The 18,775-nt window shown below is 44.5% G+C and overlaps 1 protein-coding gene across 1 annotated transcript; it reads left to right on the forward strand.

The window, feature by feature from the left end:
• The first annotated feature begins 12,280 nt into the window (after positions 1–12,280).
• LOC124655320 (protein FAR1-RELATED SEQUENCE 5-like) lies at positions 12,281–16,069 on the forward strand. The gene is made up of 7 exons (XM_047194235.1): positions 12,281–12,329; positions 12,418–12,660; positions 13,189–13,453; positions 13,562–14,251; positions 14,357–14,814; positions 14,917–15,204; positions 15,334–16,069. The coding sequence occupies exons 4-7, from the start codon at positions 13,738–13,740 to the stop codon at positions 15,940–15,942; spliced, it is 1,869 nt and encodes a 622-aa protein (XP_047050191.1). The 5' UTR covers positions 12,281–12,329; positions 12,418–12,660; positions 13,189–13,453; positions 13,562–13,737; the 3' UTR covers positions 15,943–16,069.
• Positions 16,070–18,775: the final 2,706 nt, after the last annotated feature.

The following is an 18,775-nucleotide window of genomic DNA, read 5'->3' on the forward strand; positions in this document are numbered from 1 at the left end:
GGATGCACCCGGTGGTTCACCCCTGCATATATCAAGAAGACTCAAGCGTCTAAGCTTGGGGATGCCCAAGGCATCCCCTTCTTCATCAACAAATTATCAGGTTCCTCCCCTGAAACTACATTTTTATTCGGCCACATCTTATGTGCTTTTTCTTGGAGCGTCGGTTTGTTTTTGTTTTTGTTTTGTTTGAATAAAATGGATCCTAGCATTCACTTTATGGGAGAGATACACACTCCGCTGTAGCATATGGACAAATATGTCCTTGGTTTCTACTCATAGTATTCATGGCGAAGTTTCTCCTTCGTTAAATTGTTATATGGTTGGAATTGGAAAATGATACATGTAGTAATTGCTATAAATGTTTTGGGTAATGTGATACTTGGCAATTGTTGTGTTCATGTTTAAGCTCTTGCATCATATGCTTTGCACCCATTAATGAAGAAATACATAGAGCATGCTAAAATTTGGTTTGCATATTTGGTTTCTCTAAGGTCTAGATAATTTCTAGTTTTGAGTTTGAACAACAAGGAAGACGGTATAGAGTATTATAATGCTTTCAATATGTCTTTTATGTGAGTTTTGCTGTACTAGTTCATCCTTGTGTTTGCCTCAAATAACCTTGCTAGCCTAAACCTTGTATCGAGAGGGAATACTTCTCATGCATCCAAAATACTTGAGCCAACCACTATGCCATTTGTGTCCACCATACCTACCTACTACATGGTATTTTCCAGCCATTCCAAAGTAAATTGCTTGAGTGCTACCTTTAAAATTCCATCATTCACCTTTGCAATATATAGCTCATGGGACAAATAGCTTAAAAACTATTGTGGTATTGAATATGTAATTATGCACTTTATCTCTTATTAAGTTGCTTGTTGTGCGATAACCATGTTTATCGGGGAACGCCATCAACTCATTGTTGAATTTCATGTGAGTTGCTATGCATGTTCGTCTTGTCCGAAGTAAGGGCGATCTACACCGAGTTGAATGGTTTGAGCATGCATATTGTGAGAGAAGAACATTGGGCCGCTAACTAAAGCCATGTTCCATGGTGGAAGTTTCAGCTTTGGACAAACATCCTCAAATCTCTAATGAGAAAAGAATTAATTGTTGTTGAATGCTTAAAGCATTAAAAGAGGAGTCCATTATCCGTTGTCTATGTTGTCCCGGTATGGATGTCTAAGTTGAGAATAATCAAAAGCGAGAAATCCAAATGCGAGCTTTCTCCTTAGACCTTTGTACAGGCGGCATAGAGGTACCCCTTTGTGATACTTGGTTAAAGCATATGTATTGCGGTGATAATCCAGGTAGTCCAAGCTAATTAGGACAAGGTGCGAGCACTATTAGTACACTATGCATGAGGCTTGCAACTTATAAGATATAATTTACATGATGCATATGCTTTATTACTACCGTTGACAAAATTGTTTCATGTTTTCAAAATCAAAGCTCTAGCACAAATATAGCAATCGATGCTTTTCCTCTATGAGGACCATTCTCTTTACTTTTATGTTGAGTCAGCTCACCTATTTCTCTCCACCTCAAGAAGCAAACACTTGTGTGAACTGTGCATTGATTCTTACATACTTGCTTATTGCACTTATTATATTACTCTATGTTGACAATATCCATGAGATATACATGTTACAAGTTGAAAGCAACCGCTGAAACTTAATCTTCTTTTGTGTTGCTTCAATACCTTTACTTCGAATTATTGCTTTATGAGTTAACTCTTATGCAAGACTTATTGATGCTTGTCTTGAAATGCTATTCATGAAAAGTCTTTGCTTTATGATTCACTTGTTTACTCATGTCATACACATTGTTTTGATCGCTGCATTCTCTACATATGCTTTACAAATAGTATGATCAAGTTTATGATGGCATGTCACTCCGTAAATTATCTTTGTTATCGTTTTACTCGCTCGGGACGAGCGGAACTAAGCTTGGGGATGCCGATACGTCTCCAACGTATCGATAATTTCTTGTGTTCCATGCCACATTATTGATGTTATCTACATGTTTTATGCACACTTTATATCATATTCGTGCATTTTCTCGGAACTAACCTATTAACAAGATGCCGAAGTGCCGCTTGTCGTTTTCTGCTGTTTTTGGTTTCGTAAATCCTAGTAAAGAAATATTCTCGGAATTGGACGAAATAAAAGCCCGGAGGCCTATTTTCTCACGAAGCTTCCGTAAGTCCGAAGGAGAGACGAAGAGGGGCCACGGGGTGGCCAAACCCTAGGGCGGCGCGGCCCCACCCTCGGCCGCGCCGGCCCGTGGTTTGGGCCCCCGTGCCGCCTCTTGACTTGCCCTTCCGCCTACAAATAGCCTCCGTGACGAAACCCCCGCACCGAGAGCCACGATACGGAAAACATTACCGAGACGCCGTCGCCGCCGATCCCATCTCGGGGATCCTCGGAGATCGCCTCCGGCACCCTCGCCGGAGAGGGGAATCATCTCCCGGAGGACTCTACACCGCCATGGTCGCCTCCGGAGTGATGAGTGAGTAGTCTACCCCTGGACTATGGGTCCATAGCAGTAGCTAGATGGTTGTCTTCTCCCCATTGTGCTATCATTGTCTGGATCTTGTGAGCTGCCTATCATGATCAAGATCATCTATATGTAATTCTATATGTTGCGTTTGTTGGGATCCGATGAATAGAGAATACTTGTTATGTTGATTATCAAAGTTATGCTTATGTGTTGTTTATGATCTTGCATGCTCTCCGTTATTAGTAGATGCTCTGGCCAAGTAGATGCTTTTAACTCCAAGAGGGAGTACTTATGCTCGATAGTGGGTTCATGCCTCGCATTGACACCTGGGACGAGTGACGTAAAGTTCTAAGGTTGTGTTGTGCTCGTTGCCACTAGGGATAAAACATTGATGCTATGTCTAAGGATGTAGTTGTTGATTACATTACGCACCATACTTAATGCAATTGTCTCGTTGCTTGCAACTTAATACCGGAGGGGGTTCGGATGATAACCTCGAAGGTGGACTTTTTAGGCATAGATGCAGCTTGGATGGCGGTCTATGTACTTTGTCGTAATGCCCAATTAAATCTCACTATACTCATCATGATATGTATGTGCATTGTCATGCTCTCTTTATTTGTCAATTGCCCAACCGTAATTTGTTTACCCAACATGCTGTTCGTCTTATGGGAGAGACACCTCTAGTGAACTGTGGACCCCGGTCCAATTCTCTTTATCGAAATACAATCTACTCGCAATACTTGTTTCTACTGTTTTCTCTGCAAACAATCATATTCCACACAATACGGTTAATCCTTTGTTACAGCAAGCTGGTGAGATTGACAACCTCACTGTTTCGTTGGGGCAAAGTAGCTTGGTTGTGTTGTGCAGGTTCCACGTTGGCGCCGGAATCTCTGGTGTTGCGCCGCACTACATCCCGCCGCCATCAACCTTCAACGTGCTTCTTGGCTCCTCCTGGTTCGATAAACCTTGGTTTCTTTCTGAGGGAAAACTTGCTGCTGTGCGCATCATACCTTCCTCTTGGGGTTGCCCAACGAACGTGTGAAATACACGCCATCACCGGGTCGAGCCAATCTCCTATCTCACAGCAGCTTATCTGTATCTATATCTATCTATACCTACTAATAAAGGAAGTAAGATTTCTTCTCATTTTTTCGTCCGTTTTAAAACTACCCCTATTTCGAAATTACAGGATTTGCCACCGTTATATGTGGAAACGATCTGTCGGGCAAACGCTGTTTTTTCACCGTGTCCGTCGTTCCACTGGGTCTGGCCTAATTAGCAACCGACGCCCGCAGGTCGCTGCAAGCCGATACCATATGTGTTTTAGCAGTTTAGGCTTTGGAACGCAAACGGTTCGTACGTACTTCCTCCGTTCTCAAATAAGTGGACATCTAGCCTCTAAACTTTGTCCACAAAAGAGTGTACTCCTATCTTCCCAATGCAATTTAATTGCTTCTCTCTCATCGCACGGAAATCAAACCCAATAATATTGAGCACATATTTTTCTTCCTTTTTACATGCAATTAGCTTATTGGAGGTGAAAGAATTAAAGAGGAGAGATGCATGTTCCCAATGTACTTTTCACTCCACCTCATAATTTATCTTGAAAACCCCGCAGGTACACTTATTTGTGGACGGAGGGAGTACATGCTCTGTCGATTGAATCCTATCTTAACTGGACTGGATACGATCTCTCGATTCTCGAGTCCTCCCTCTGGCTACCTTCTTTCCATCGTGCATATATATCCGGCCAAGCCGAGCGAACAAAAGCCACGCATAGGGTTCGTTCTTCCCCGCCATCGACACGTCGCCACCCGATTGATCTCTTGTGGTGCCGCCTCTCTCCCTCGCTAGGATCTTCATGTTCGTGCACGCTGAGCCTGTCCCCACTAGGGAACGCTCCGGGCATGACGGATGTTATATTGTGATCGAAATTCATATACTAAAAGGAGACTAACTTCTGACGAGCGGAGAGAGCTCCCGCGACAAGGATCATTGCCACCGCCTATATATACATCTTGAAAGCCGCCGGCTAGGGTTTATCAGATTATAAGATAACCCACGGCGTTTGTAAACACTCCCCGATATAGTGAAGTTTTGCTGGCTGGCGCCCGTGGTTTTTTTCCTTCTGTGTTGGAACGGGTTTTCCACGTTAAATCTTGTGTCTCCGCTGCATTTTTCTTTATAGTTCTTCGTTATTTGCTTGTCGCATTTATAACACCGGACACAACGAAAAGCGAGGATAGGAGACGCGGGCCCGATGCGTCAGCGACACGGAAACCTAAAATCCCATCGCCTACCTCTGGTCAAGCAATGTTAATGGCGCCCCAGCTTTCCCAGGCGACGCAGGGACGCGTCTCGTCGTGCATGGCCGCATGGCCATCCGCGCCGGCGTTATTGCGTCCAACGGCCTGTTGCCGCTTCGCCTGGCGCCGCTGCATAATAAGAGCGCCCCTCCTTCCATCCTCATCCCAATCTCTCGCCGCTCCAACCTCTCGCCGCTCCTAAATCTCCTCCTCCCTCGCCGTTCCCAACCTCCTACTCCAATGTGTTCGTCTCGTAAGAGCGCCGCGGCGAACGGCTTCGGCCGCGGCAGCCTCACTGTGGCAGAGGCGTGGGCGTTGTACCGCGCGGGATATCCCGTCCCGCCGAACAAGCGCCTGCCAAGTAGCGGCGGGTGGAAGATGGTCGTCAACGTCGTCGGAGTCCCGCCACCGCGCGGGAGGGCACAGAACGCTGGAGGGACGCGATCAGGGGCCGGTGGGCTCGCCTCATCGCCGAGGAGCGGGCCCATCCAACCTGGGCGGCCACCGGCAACGACGCCTGGTGGGTCGACTAGTTCCAGGCGCAGCATGACGCCGAGGTGAACAACACCGCCGGCCTCATTGGCCGGCGAACACCTGGAACAGGGAGGGACGCCTCCTCTTCTGGGGCGTTCCCGGGCGTACCCTGGAGCACGTCGTCGATGGCATCCAGAACGGCGCGCCTGATGGTGCTTATCGTTACGCCGATTTCACACTGTTGGGGAACCCCAAGAGGAAGGTGTCATGAACACATCAACAAGTTTTCCCTTAGTACGAAACCAAGATTTAATCGACCAGTAGGATAAAGGCGTGACTTCTGAAGGTATTGTTGGCTAACTAGTGGCAGGGCGCACTACCGGCGCCAGCAACAACGTGGAACCTGCACACAACATAACCAAAGTACTTTGCTCCAACTTACAGTGAGGTTGTCAATCTCACCGATTTTCTGAACACAAAGAATTAGACGTATCGAATGGAAGGAGATGTTTGCAGAAAGTAAACAGAACATGATTGCAGTTGAGTTTATCAGTAAACAAATTAGGACCGGTGTCCACAGGTCACTAGAGGTGTCTCTCCATAATGAAATAGCATGTTGGGTGAACAAATTACAGCTGGGCAATTGATAGAATATCGATCAATACATGACAAGATGATTACTATGAGATTTGATATGGGCATTACAACATAATACATAGACCGTAATCTAACGGCGTCTATAACTAATAATCCACCTTCAGGTTAGCGTCCGCACCCCTTCCAGTATAAAGTTGCAAGCAACAGACTATCTCATTAAGCAATGTGTGTAAAATAAATAATAGTATTACCCTTGAATAAAACATTGTTGTTTTTTTCCTAGTAGCAACAACACATCTACAATCTTAGAAGTTATAAAGTCACTCTCCCAGAAAACTAGAGGCATGAACCTACTATCGAGCATAAATACCCCCTCTTGGAGTCACAAGTGTCCACTTGGCCAGAGTTTCTACTAGCAACGAAGAGCATGCAAGATCACAAATAACATATAATATGAATATATAATCAATCTCAACATAGTACACAATATTCATCGGATCCTAGCAAACCAAACATATAGGATTACATAAAGATGATCTTGATCATGTAGGGCAGCTCACAAGATCGATACATGAAGCACAAAGTGGAGAAGACAAACAGCTACCCATAGTCCATGGATGAACTACTCATGCATCACTTCGGAGGCGGGCATGGCGATGTAGATGCCTCCGGCGATGATTTCCCCCTCCGGTAGGGTGCCGGGAAGAGCTTCAGAACCCCCGAGATGGGTTCTGCGATGGCGGTCGCGATGAAACTTTTCGTGGATGGAGGCTCGGGTATCCAGGGTTTCCTCGAGAAGATGTATAAATAGGCGAAGGATTTTGATCGGTGGGGTGCCTGGGGGGCCCACACCCCCCCTCGGCGCGAGCCAAGGCCAGGCCGCGCCAAGGGTGGGTCTGGCCGCCCTGTGGCACCTCTTCGACCCCCCCCTCTAGACTTCGTATTCTTTTCGGTAAAATATTGACTTCAGCTTTTATTTCATCCAATTCCGAGAATATTTCATGTACAACTTTTCTGAAATACAAAAACAGCAGAAAACAAGGCACTGTGGCATCTTGTTAATAGGTTAGTATCGTAAAAGTGCAACGAAGTGTAAGCAAAACATATATTAATTGGTGTAAAACAAGCATGGAGCATCAAAAATTATAGATACATTGGAGATGCCGTCGTCGCCGCCACCATCCTCTACGCCCGCAGCACGCTAGCAGCCGAGGAGGACGTACTCGTCCTCCTCCAACTCTTCTTCGTTAGGGCCGGCGCGATCGACGCCTTCATCGAACGACGCCATTCCCTATACCGTGCCTAAGCGCGAGGTGAAGGACGAGCCGGAGTTCGCGACACCGCCCATCAATCCGAGGCGCGGCGGCAATAGCGTCAGCCGACATCAGCACAGGCGCGCCGCCGACGCCCTCCTTATCCCGAAGCCGGAGGTGAAGGAGGAGCAGGACGACGAGGCAGCCGCGAAGGTGGCGCTGTTGACGGAGTACGAGCGGCAGCAGCGACGACCCCGAGGATTGCCCTGGCTTGCGAGCGGCGTGCTTGACGTCGTTGAACGACAAGGACGCCTGGCGGGCGACCTCGACGCGGCGACCGCCATGTCCATCTGCGACTCCGGGATGCCGCTCGTGGACCTCACCGATGACGGCGAGGCTGGGCCAAGCGGCGCGGTGAAGGACGAGCCAGACAAGCGCGGCAAGCAGGACGTCATCGTCGACAACATGTACAACTTCCACCAGTACTACGACGTCTATGGTCGCCGCAAGTACTACTAGATTGGTGTTTAGTTTAAATTTCATCGAATTTCGTTCAAATCTATGTAATATATAGCAAGTTTAAATGAATTCAGTTGTTTTTGCTTAAGTTTTAAAAATCTGAAATTTTGTTTGGAGGACGTGGCTTTAGAGCGACGTTCCCAAAACGACACAAAGGAAACATGTCTCCTAAACGACAAACCTGACACACTTTAGGGGAGATGCTCTTAATAGCTAAGCAAGCAGGCACGTCGATTGAATTTTAGGTACTAGCTAGGTAGGTCGTAGGAGCACTCACGAACGCATAACCTGCTCGTATCGAGCATCAAACTTCTTTCCTCTTTTTTCACGTACATTTCAAGATTAGATAGTATACTTACTTTTATGTACCCGCTTAATCATATAGAGAAGTACGTATAATACACCCCTTAAACTTGGGTCGACCGAAAATACCCATCAGGGTTGCATATCATTTTTATATTTATTTTGAGAATTGCATACCATTTTTATATGGTTTGACCCATGGCCAAGCAAATTGGCCTCAGGGTCACAAGGGCCGGGTCCAAGGCCTGATCCGGGCTGACCCATTTCCATCCTGAGATGGAGGTAGTGGACAAGCGCAGCAGTGGACAGTAGACACGGGGGCTGCTGTACACCGACCTGGTCGGCATGTACAGGGCACCGCACACCCCAGCGATCAGGTCGGTGGGTTGGGCCGTGGCCCAGTAAGAGTAGGTCCTTTTTTTCTTTTTTTTTCTGTTTCTTTTCTGTTAATTTTTTTTCAACATCTAACTTAAAAAAAATCGGAGAACAAAATTTAAAATCTGTTCAGATTCGGAATTTTAAAAATGTTCAGATTTTGATTTAAATTTTTTTCGAAATTTGAACATTTTCGGATATGGACATAATATAAATTTGAACATTTTTTAAAATTTGTAAAATTTATTTTGTCCAAAAATTAACATTTTTAGTTATGAACATTTTTTGAATTTGATCATTTTTTAAAATTTGAACGCTTTATATATTTGAACGGATTTCAAATTTGAACGCTTTTATAAGTTGAACATTTTTTGTATTTGAACATTTTTCAAATTCGAACGGATTTTAAATGCTTTTATAATTTGAACATTTTTTGTATTTGAACGGTTTTCAAATTTGAACGTTATTAAAATTTGAACAATTTTTGAATTATGAACAATTTTCAATTTTAAATTTTTCTGTTTTTAAACTTTTTTCAAATTTGAACAAAAAAAAATAAACAGAAAACAAACAAAAAGAAAACAAAAAAAATAGAAACATAAAATAAAGAAGAAAAAGGAAAGAAAAGGAAAAGGAAAAAGAAACAAAAACAGAAACAGAAGAAGAAACAGAAAACAGAAAACGGAAAAAATAGGCGAACTGGGCCGACCAGGCCGACCCATACCGAGCGCGGGGGTGTGCGGCGCGCGGTAGCGGCCGACCTGATCGGTGTATAGGATTTTCCAGTAGGGGGGCTGCTGTACACCGACCTGGTCGGCATGTACAGGGCACCGCACACCCCAGCGATCAGGTCGGTGGGTTGGGCCGTGGCCCAGTAAGAGTAGGTCCTTTTTTTCTTTTTTTTTTCTGTTTCTTTTCTGTTAATTTTTTTTTCAACATCTAACTTAAAAAAAATCGGAGAACAAAATTTAAAATCTGTTCAGATTCGGAATTTTAAAAATGTTCAGATTTTGATTTAATTTTTTTCGAAATTTGAACATTTTCGGATATGGACATAATATAAATTTGAACATTTTTTAAAATTTGTAAAATTTATTTTGTCCAAAAATTAACATTTTTAGTTATGAACATTTTTTGAATTTGATCATTTTTTAAAATTTGAACGCTTTATATATTTGAACGGATTTCAAATTTGAACGCTTTTATAAGTTGAACATTTTTTGTATTTGAACATTTTTCAAATTCGAACGGATTTTAAATGCTTTTATAATTTGAACATTTTTTGTATTTGAACGGTTTTTAAATTTGAACGTTATTAAAATTTGAACAATTTTTGAATTATGAACAATTTTCAATTTTAAATTTTTTCTGTTTTTAAACTTTTTTCAAATTTGAACAAAAAAAAATAAACAGAAAACAAAAAAAAGAAAACAAAAAAATAGAAACATAAAATAAAGAAGAAAAAGGAAAGAAAAGGAAAAGGAGGCTAGACGTAGTACAATGTAGCTAGACGTAGGCTTTTTTCTCTAAGGAGGGGCTAAACCTAGGTTGTCACGCCCCGAGATCGGGTCTGGACGAGACAGCCGTCGCGCGCCTATAAACCGAGAGGCTTATACTCGCGCAAGGCTAAAATGCAGGCGTAAAACCAGCACAGTGGACCTGAGAAGCTCAAATACACCAAATTATATATTTATTTTACATTTACACCAGATTTACAACTAGATTCTCTAGCGCTTCCCACCCGCTGGTCCAGCCTAATCTCCGATGACGAACTCTTCTGCTGCGCAACTCTGATAAAAACATTGGGGAGCTGGGGTGAGTACGACAAGTCATACTCAGCAAACCGATTATACACAATCATATAAAATGTAAAATAGAAATGTTTTTCGAAAAACAGCAACATGTGGTTAAGGTATTAGACATATTAAAAATGCATGGTGCCACACATGAAAGTAAGTTTCCCTACCCGGGAATCACAGGGGTGAAATTCACACTTTTACACTCTGCAGAGGGGTACTCCGACATCGACAGTCTTGACTAGGTTGCGCTAGTCAAGCGGTGTTCTTATACCCGCTAAGACCCGGACACTCGACCTATCGATGCCGGTCGCTCCTACGGATCCATCACCGACACGTTCCCGAACAGAGGCCGTCCCCAGCGGAGAACACATACAGTCCCATACCTGAACTGTGACCGGTACAATACGTTTACCTTCGTAGCACCAAGTTTGCTCTTATAAAAACAAGTATCTCTCATGTTGATCACTTTCTATCGATATTCGCGCTAATGCCCGATTCGTACTGGTGGCTCCAGCGGATCCATCACCGCGTAACGACACTGGCGAATTAGCCCACGAATATCTCCGATACCATCTACCAACTACTATATCATGTATTTAACAGCAATATGTATTCTACAAAAATACATGAAGGGTATAAAGCAGCTTGCCTGAATACTACTACTGTATAGCATCGATGTTGGCCAGCTTGACTACTCCAGGTACTGGTTAGAATCGGCATAGCTCATACGCCAATGCCGTGGCCGAGAGAATACCAGCAAATATGCGGAAATTCATTTCGGCTCCCGGGTGCGTATGCTCCCTCTACCAACAAAACATATTTCGAAGTGTGGAAAAATTTTGACAAAAAATTCTACATGTACATCTCCATAATATATGTGTATGCGTCAAGTTTCACGAAAAAATAATATTTTTTGTGGCCTATGTAAAAAAGAGAAAACTTATCCTGTGAAAAGCATTGTTTTCAGCACTAAATTTTGTCTTTTTTACACACGTCACATGATAAGTTCATTTTTTATGAAACGACTTTGTGAGCGCGTAGCACGTGAAGATGTACGTGCGGATTTTTTGTTTCAAATTTTTTGAAATTTAAAATACATGTAACATGCATTTCAAAATATAGGGAGCATATGCTCCCATGTTCCAAAACACCACTCCCGCAAATATGGCAGTATAATATACACGAATAGGTTCTTCTATACGATCTAACAGCGCCTCCTCTTAGATAAAGCTTCACCTAGACATTGCACTCCCTCCATGGTCTCACTCTATATTCTCTCTCTCAAAGAAGCGGTGTGTGTATGTGTAAAATGAAGTACAGTGCATGCAGTGCAGAAGCTCCGGCTATTTATAGGATGTAAACACCGCCTGACTAGCTAAAATATCTAGCCGGCCGCTTACCGCCTGAAGCTGAGCGAAAACGTCCAAGTGCAGCCCCTGGTTTTAGCAAAAGATCACCAGTCCACGTATCAAATGCTCATAGGCTAACTATCATGCAAAGCTACACGTAGGACATGGCCGACATGCCTCCATTCCATCTGAGAATAGCACGTTGCATCCTACCGCTTCATGCATGGATGACTCAGGCTAAATAATAAATTACTACTCCTAGTTGGTTTCAGTCCTGCCAACGTGAACCAAAAGCAAAGCACCAATTCTTTCCTGATCTCACATTCTATAAGCAGATCAACACGGGAGAGGCGTTTTGTCACCCGGGTGCAGATGATCCGGTTATCTGGACCGGACGTTCGCGTCTTGGGATTCGAGCGGGTGGACATACGCGTGCAGTTACGTCCGTCGGAAAACAGCGATACGGGCTGAATACATGGACGTGTACGTGTGATGGGCCCCACCGGCAAGGGAGACGGGCGTGTGCCTCGTGACGGCGTGGACAACCTGGACTAGTGGGACAGTTTGTTCTTACGTTGGAGGACCGTGGTCCAGGTGTGATGGTGAGGTGTGGTTAATTAGATGGACCCTCGCGACGGATCCAGATAGAACTATTCCCCCCAACTGTCATGTTCTCTTCTTCCTGTGCGGCCACCGGTCCGATTTGTGCGCGGCGGCGGAGCAGCCCCGGTGCTTCCATCCTCTCTCCGGCGGCCGCTGACTGATCGTACTGTGCCTATTCTTCTTCGTGGTCGCCGGTGGGAAATAGCGCGCAGTGATGGATTTCCCACTGGATCCGGTGAGCAGGTGCGCCTGATTCTTATGATGTTTTTTTGGGTGTGGGGCTAGTGGATTCTTTACGGTGGCGTGGTTCTTATGATGTTCCTAATCGCAGCCTCCCAATTTATGGGGCGTTCCCGGCTGAGGCGGCGGTGGAGATTTTGCAAGGAGGGGACTCGGTCAGTAGCAACGCGGGTCCGGCGCTGGCGACGGGGGCAACCGTGCTTGGGGACATCCTGGATGCGACCAGCGTCGGCGATTTTGCAAGCGGGCTTGGTGGCGTGGATGGACCAGTAGCTGCAGATTCAGCGGAATCTACGGAGCAGGACAATCCTCAGTCGTCTGGATGGAAGAAGAGGTATGTATTTTTCTGCAGATTACAGCTGATGTTTTTTCGAGTGCATCCTGTAGCCGATCTGTAGTGTGGTGGTTGAGTAGTCTGCATCAATAGGGCACATGAGATTACCTTTGAAAATGATGCGGAGTAACCTTTCTGGAGTGCTGACAATCAGTATGAAAAAATTGGTAGCAGAAAATTAGTAGGTAGGTAGAGGACGTAAACGGGCCAAATAATTATTCAGTGAAAACTATTTTGTTCACTGATTTTTAGGGCATAGGGGGTTAACATCACCCAGTTTTAGGGTAGTGAGCTACTGTTTTTATGTATGGTTATTATTGGAACAGCATGCTGGATGGGAGTGCGCTGGTTTTTTTGAATGAACTTGCAGCAGAGCGAATTATTTTCGGCACCACCTTGTTTTTTGAAAAGACCTGCTGGATTGGAGGATTAGAACTTGTCGATGTGGTCTGCCATTTGGAAAACGTGTTAAACTAGTAGGGCGGCGGACCAGAAATGACATACTGAATGGGAAAATTGAATTTGCAGGGTCCGTGTTGGGCGTGCACCACCTGACCGAACTCACTGCGCAGAGAGGCAGAGCGCACTGGATAAATCCGTCAGGTGTTTCGCGGAAAAACTGGGAGACAAAGTCATTGATCCGTGCTTGGGTACAACCTTCGACTCGATTGGGGAGGTGTACGATTTTTACAATCTGTACTCCTGGGAACATGGCTTCGGTATCAAGTACGGCAAAAGCCGGTTGAACTCGGAGAAGACGAAATGCATGCAGGAGATAGTATGCGGTTGCTCGGTGAGTACCTTAGTGGATAACAATGGTTTTTGGTGTTTTTTCTTTGTTCTCTGTAGCTTTTTTGCAACTGTTGTGTGTAGAAAAGACTAACCATTATCCAACAAACAGGGGAAACCAGCAGGCGAAAATACCAGGTCATGTCGTTGTGAATGCCCTGGATGATTAGGTTGCTGAGGTCTGCCGATAACGGCTAGTATATCACTGAGCATCGGGTCACTCACAACCATGTGCTGACAGAGACGTGTGGCGAGACAGCGTTCTGGCCGTCTCACAGGCACATAGATATGTTCACCAAGGACCTGGTGAAACAGCTTAGGGATAACAACATAAATATTGGAAAGGTGTATAGCATCATTGGGAGCTTTTTTGGCAGTGTTGACAACCTGCCCTTCACGAAGCGGTCGCTGAGGAATTTGTGTGGGCAGATTAGCCGGGAAGAGGCAGATGATGATGTGAGGAAGACAATAGAGGTTTTCGATCAAATTGGTGCAAAGGACCCAGATTTTGTGTTCAGAGTACAGGCTGATGCAGAAACAAGGATCAAAAACCTCATGTGGACAACGGGGGCAGGGAGGTTGCAGTACAAGTATTTTGGCGATGTGGTAACCTTTGACACAACGTACAAGACAAACTTGTACGACATGCCTTTCGGTAATTTTGTCGGCGTGAATAATCACTTCCAGAGCATAATCCTAGCTGGGGTGATGGTGAGAGATGAGCAAGTAGAGAGTTTCGAATGGGTTTTTTCGGAGTTCGTCCGTATGATGGGCGGTGTACCTCCGAAGACCATACTAACTGGTGAGTTTTGGTCGTACCTCCGAAGACCAATGCTGTTTGTTAAGTTTCGGAAGCAAAAATATTAGGGTGCAGACCTTGGATTAATGTGTTGTTTGTGTGGTGCAGACCAGTGCCGGGCAATGGAGGTGGCCATAAAGAAAGTACTGCCAGGGACGTGTCATCGGTGGTGCAAATGGCATGTGCTGAAGAAGGCAAAGGAGTCGCTTGGGCCAATGTTTACAAGGCGGCATTCATTCCGTGCTGAATTCCACAAGGTAGTAAATCACATGCTCACAGTCGATGAATTTGAGATTGCATGGGATTTACTTCTTGAGAAGTACCATCTGAGAGGGCATGCTTACATGACGCAATTGTATGAGGTTCGGGAGAAATGGGCAAAGCCTTATTTCAAGGGTATTTTCTGTGCGAAGATGACCAGCACGCAGAGGAGTGAGAGTGCAAATAGCATGCTGAAGAAATATGTGCCGAAGGGGTGTTCGATGCACATGTTTGTGTGGCAGTACATGAGACTGGTGTATGACAGGGAATCGGAAGAAAACTATCAAGAGAAACGTACGAAAGTTGTAAGTTCATTTGCCCCCCTTGTTTTAGTAAAAATGCGTAGGCTGCACATGTCTGTTTTGCTTGTCTGATGGAGGGTGTCTTTTTTGTTTGGCTTAATGCAGAGTGGTGCGGTCGTGCGGTACAACTTCACAATAGAGAGACATGCTAGTAAGATTTACACGAGGCCAATGTTCGAACAATTTGGCAAGATGATATATGAAGCATGCGCTTATAGAGTTGACGAAGTGGAGAAGAACAGGCTGTACAGGACAACCCACACAGATGCCGCACGGCGGGAGAAGTGGAGCAAGGTTGTGTTCGCCGTGAAGATTATAGGTGATGGGGCAGAGTTCGAGTGCGAGTACGGCATGTATGCGCACATGGGGATGCTGTGTGGGCATGCTCTGAAGGCAAGTCATATCCGTATGAACTTTTAAGTTGCCAGAATCAGCCATAGCGTGGGATGTGCTGCTCACGGGCACGAATTGGTGTGCAGTTCTGTCCTAACTGTAACTTTGGTATTTTTTGCATTATTGCAGGTCATGGATTATGTGGGGGTAACAGAAATACCTGACAAACATATAATGAAGAGATGGACTAGGGACGCGAGGGATGTGCTGCCTGAGCATCTCCGACATTACCAGCGTGACCAGGCTGCGGGAAGGAATTTCACCAAGCGGCATTCCACTCTGTACATACAGGCAATGGAGCTTGTCAGGCTTGGGGATACCAGCGCCGCGGCGTTTGAGAAGCTGGTGGGATTATTCAGAGACAACCTTGCTGTGATGGCCCCATTTGAGGAAAACAGAGATGGTCTGGGATTAGAAGACAGGTCGACCGGTGGCTGGATGGATGGGAAGCGAAAAGGAGACGAGTGTTCCAGGTCGGGGAGTGTGGCGGTATCTGAGCATGCGATGGCCGGTATGGCAGCTCCCTGCAAGAAACAGAAGGTTGGGAGGCCAACTACAAGTCGCGACCGAGCTCCGTACGAGGAGCGTAGCAAGAGGACTAGATTTTGTAGCATTTGCAAGCGCCCTGGGCACAAAAAAACCGCTTGCCCTGATAGGGGGGACGAACCAAAACAGCAAAGGAAAGCAGGCAAGTGCAGTATTTGTGGTGTTGCTGGGTATCGCGGAGTACCTGTGTGAGTGTCTGTATTTTCGTTTTAGGAGTGAGCAGGATTGTCAACTGGTGTGAAACTCTGTAATAGTACCTGAATTTGTTTTGTGTTTTGACTTCTCCTGAAAGTGTCATGTGGCATGGTACGCCACGCAGCTGGGCTTGCGAGAAATCTTGAGCATTCCATCTGTCCCTTCTGTTTTCTGATGCATTAACTCTGCTTGTTTTGCCAAGTGTCTGTGCCTGCTCTGGACTCCAGCCATGGGTACCTCTACACAGGTTGCATGAAGTGCAGTGTGGCACAGCTGTGTAGTCTGCTAGAATTCGAAATTCGAAATTCGAATCAGTGGGAGGGAAAAACCTTGTCCAGCGCATATAAAAGCCAGTAGCCTTGATGAATGCAGATGCAACCTGGGGAGAAATACCGACGGCAAGAACACATATCTGCTAGCATTCGTGGGTGGAGATGGCACCAACCGAGGCGTGGTCAAGCTTGGCTGGCTTGACAAGCGAGTCTGGTGCGCAATCCAACGCTAGAAGCAGTGGACATGTACGTACTTGTGTTTTTCACTCTCCCTGCTGTCTGTTCTTCGACTTTTGCATGTGGTCACTGCTTAGTATCCCCGTTTACTTGCAGGTGATTTCGAACTCGAATGGCAGCGGCGTGAACAATGTGGTAGCTGCTCTGGTGGTTGATCCTCGTGCAGGCGTTGGAGAAAACGGAGGAAGAGTTGGGGTGGCGGGCTCTGTTGTTGAATCCGTCAGCGATGAGGTGAGAAAATAGGCATGCTGAAACTTGTATTCAGGAGGCAGGCTAATCTACCGTGCTAAATCTGGTTTTTTAATGAACTGGATGCAGGCTTCCGTCATGGGTGTTGTGAGATCTACAGCACTCGTAAAGATGCGTGGGGCGCTGCGTGTCTGCGACGGGAGGGTTCCGTTGAATTCGGTCCACCACGGTCCACAACGTGTTGGCGAATCTTGGACCGGGATGGGTGGAAGTACGGCGTGTGCCCCCGATACTGCTGCACGGCTGGACGACTGTTCCTAAAATAATCATACGCCCAGAATACATCCTGCAATACAATGCGTCGCCCAGATCCCGAGAAATCTGAATGGACCAGATATCGGGTTCATCTGGACCCGGGTCTCGTTTTGAATTTCCGGATCAACACAACATTTTGCTACTACTAGCTACTAGCTAGCTCGACAGATACACTGGTACTACATCAAGTAGTAGTCATGCCAAATAAATCAACTTGCCACTTTGATTAACTCATTTTTTTCTTCTTCAAGAAAGTATTAACATGCAATTTAAACACTAGAGATTAGCAAAATTAAAATAACTAAATGTAGATTAGCATCCAACTTAGATGCAGAGTTTAGCCAAAAATCAAACTTATTAGAAGCAAATTATTTTTCGACCCAAATAAATTAATAACTAGAAATTTTGGGTTATCACATAGGTAACCCTATGTCTTTGCCCAATCTAAATCCGCAAATCAAGGCAGTGTTGCCCCCCTGTCGTAGTCACATCCACAATACTACAGATATATTCTTGCTATCCTTATACTAAATTTTATTACTTCTTACTAAATTGTTAAATATTTTTGTTGTCTTCTTTGCTCGCTCCCCTTTCACCCCAGTGACACATTGACTTCCAAAGTTGTCTTTAAGTAATATAATAAGTGGTGTAAAATCATAAAAATAAATACAAATTACCACAAGATTTAACATTTATTTTTTCTATTATATCAAATATTGAATATGTAGCTTTATTGGCAATACTAAATGTCAATGTTTTTTTCATAGTTCAGATATACATGATAAAAAAACACCGACATTCTGTACTGGAACTAAACACATATATCCGCAATATAACTTAAGCTATTTAAATATATTAGATTAGAAGGTGTACTATTATTTTTCTATATATTATCCTATACAAGTATCTCAACAGAAGCTTCTATTTTGCATGAGTTGGAGCATATTTTTGATAAAGGTTCACAAAATATGGTTGATTGCCTATATTTATCTAAGAGAAAGTCCTACAGTGTACGAAGTGTTTTATGTGAATTAAATGTGTGTTATTGTATTCGAACAACAACATATTTAGGATTAGCAATGATCAGTCGTATTGTGTATACCGACCTTATAGTGAAGGTCGTTGTACACTATGTGAGAGTTGAACCAATAATGGTTTTTATAAGTTTCGTCTTGTTGGAGCGCAACGCAATTCTATGCATATATTAGGAAAGCGTCGAGGGAAGTGGACATGGACCTCGGGCTATAAGGGCATTTCCAACGGTTCAACATATTTCAGACGCTAAAAATGACCACGTGTTCGTTTATATCGGGCCGCGGATACGGAAATGGTCGTCAGATCACGAGGCCGGTTTAGGGCTATTTGCACCAAAAATGTGCAATATATGAAACAAATTGGCCATAGAAAACAACAAAAATAGATGTTCTAAAATACTTTATTATTACAACTAAATAATCACGAATGTTTACATGCATCAAGCATTAAAATACATAGAGCATATTTCACAATTACCAAATAAAAGTACATGAGATTGGCTACTCATCCATCTTTTGATGCCCAACCAATGCTCACCGATGGTTAGTCAAATCCTTCTGGAGGCGTTTTGAAATATTGTTGTTAGAGACTTTAACAACGTTCATATTTAGGAACTCCTCCCAGGGTATGGCTCAACCAACTCACTTTGAAAGTCTTATCTGTGTTCATTGTGGCCATCTGAACACTCTGTCTCGATGATTATGTTATGCATGATCACACAACAGGTCATCACCTCATGCATGGTCGGCTGAGACCATGTTCTAGCTGGGTGACGAACAATA

This window comes from Lolium rigidum, chromosome 5 (assembly GCF_022539505.1).
Source record: "Lolium rigidum isolate FL_2022 chromosome 5, APGP_CSIRO_Lrig_0.1, whole genome shotgun sequence".
NCBI lineage: Eukaryota > Viridiplantae > Streptophyta > Magnoliopsida > Poales > Poaceae > Lolium > Lolium rigidum.

Coding starts and splice junctions, on each gene's coding strand:
- LOC124655320 (XM_047194235.1), top strand. CDS start 13,738: ATGTTCACCAAGGACCTGGTGAAACAGCTTAGGGATAACAACATAAAT. Junction 14,815..14,916: donor AAGAGAAACGTACGAAAGTT/GTAAGTTCATTT, acceptor GGCTTAATGCAG/AGTGGTGCGGTCGTGCGGTA. Junction 15,205..15,333: donor TGTGTGGGCATGCTCTGAAG/GCAAGTCATATC, acceptor GCATTATTGCAG/GTCATGGATTATGTGGGGGT.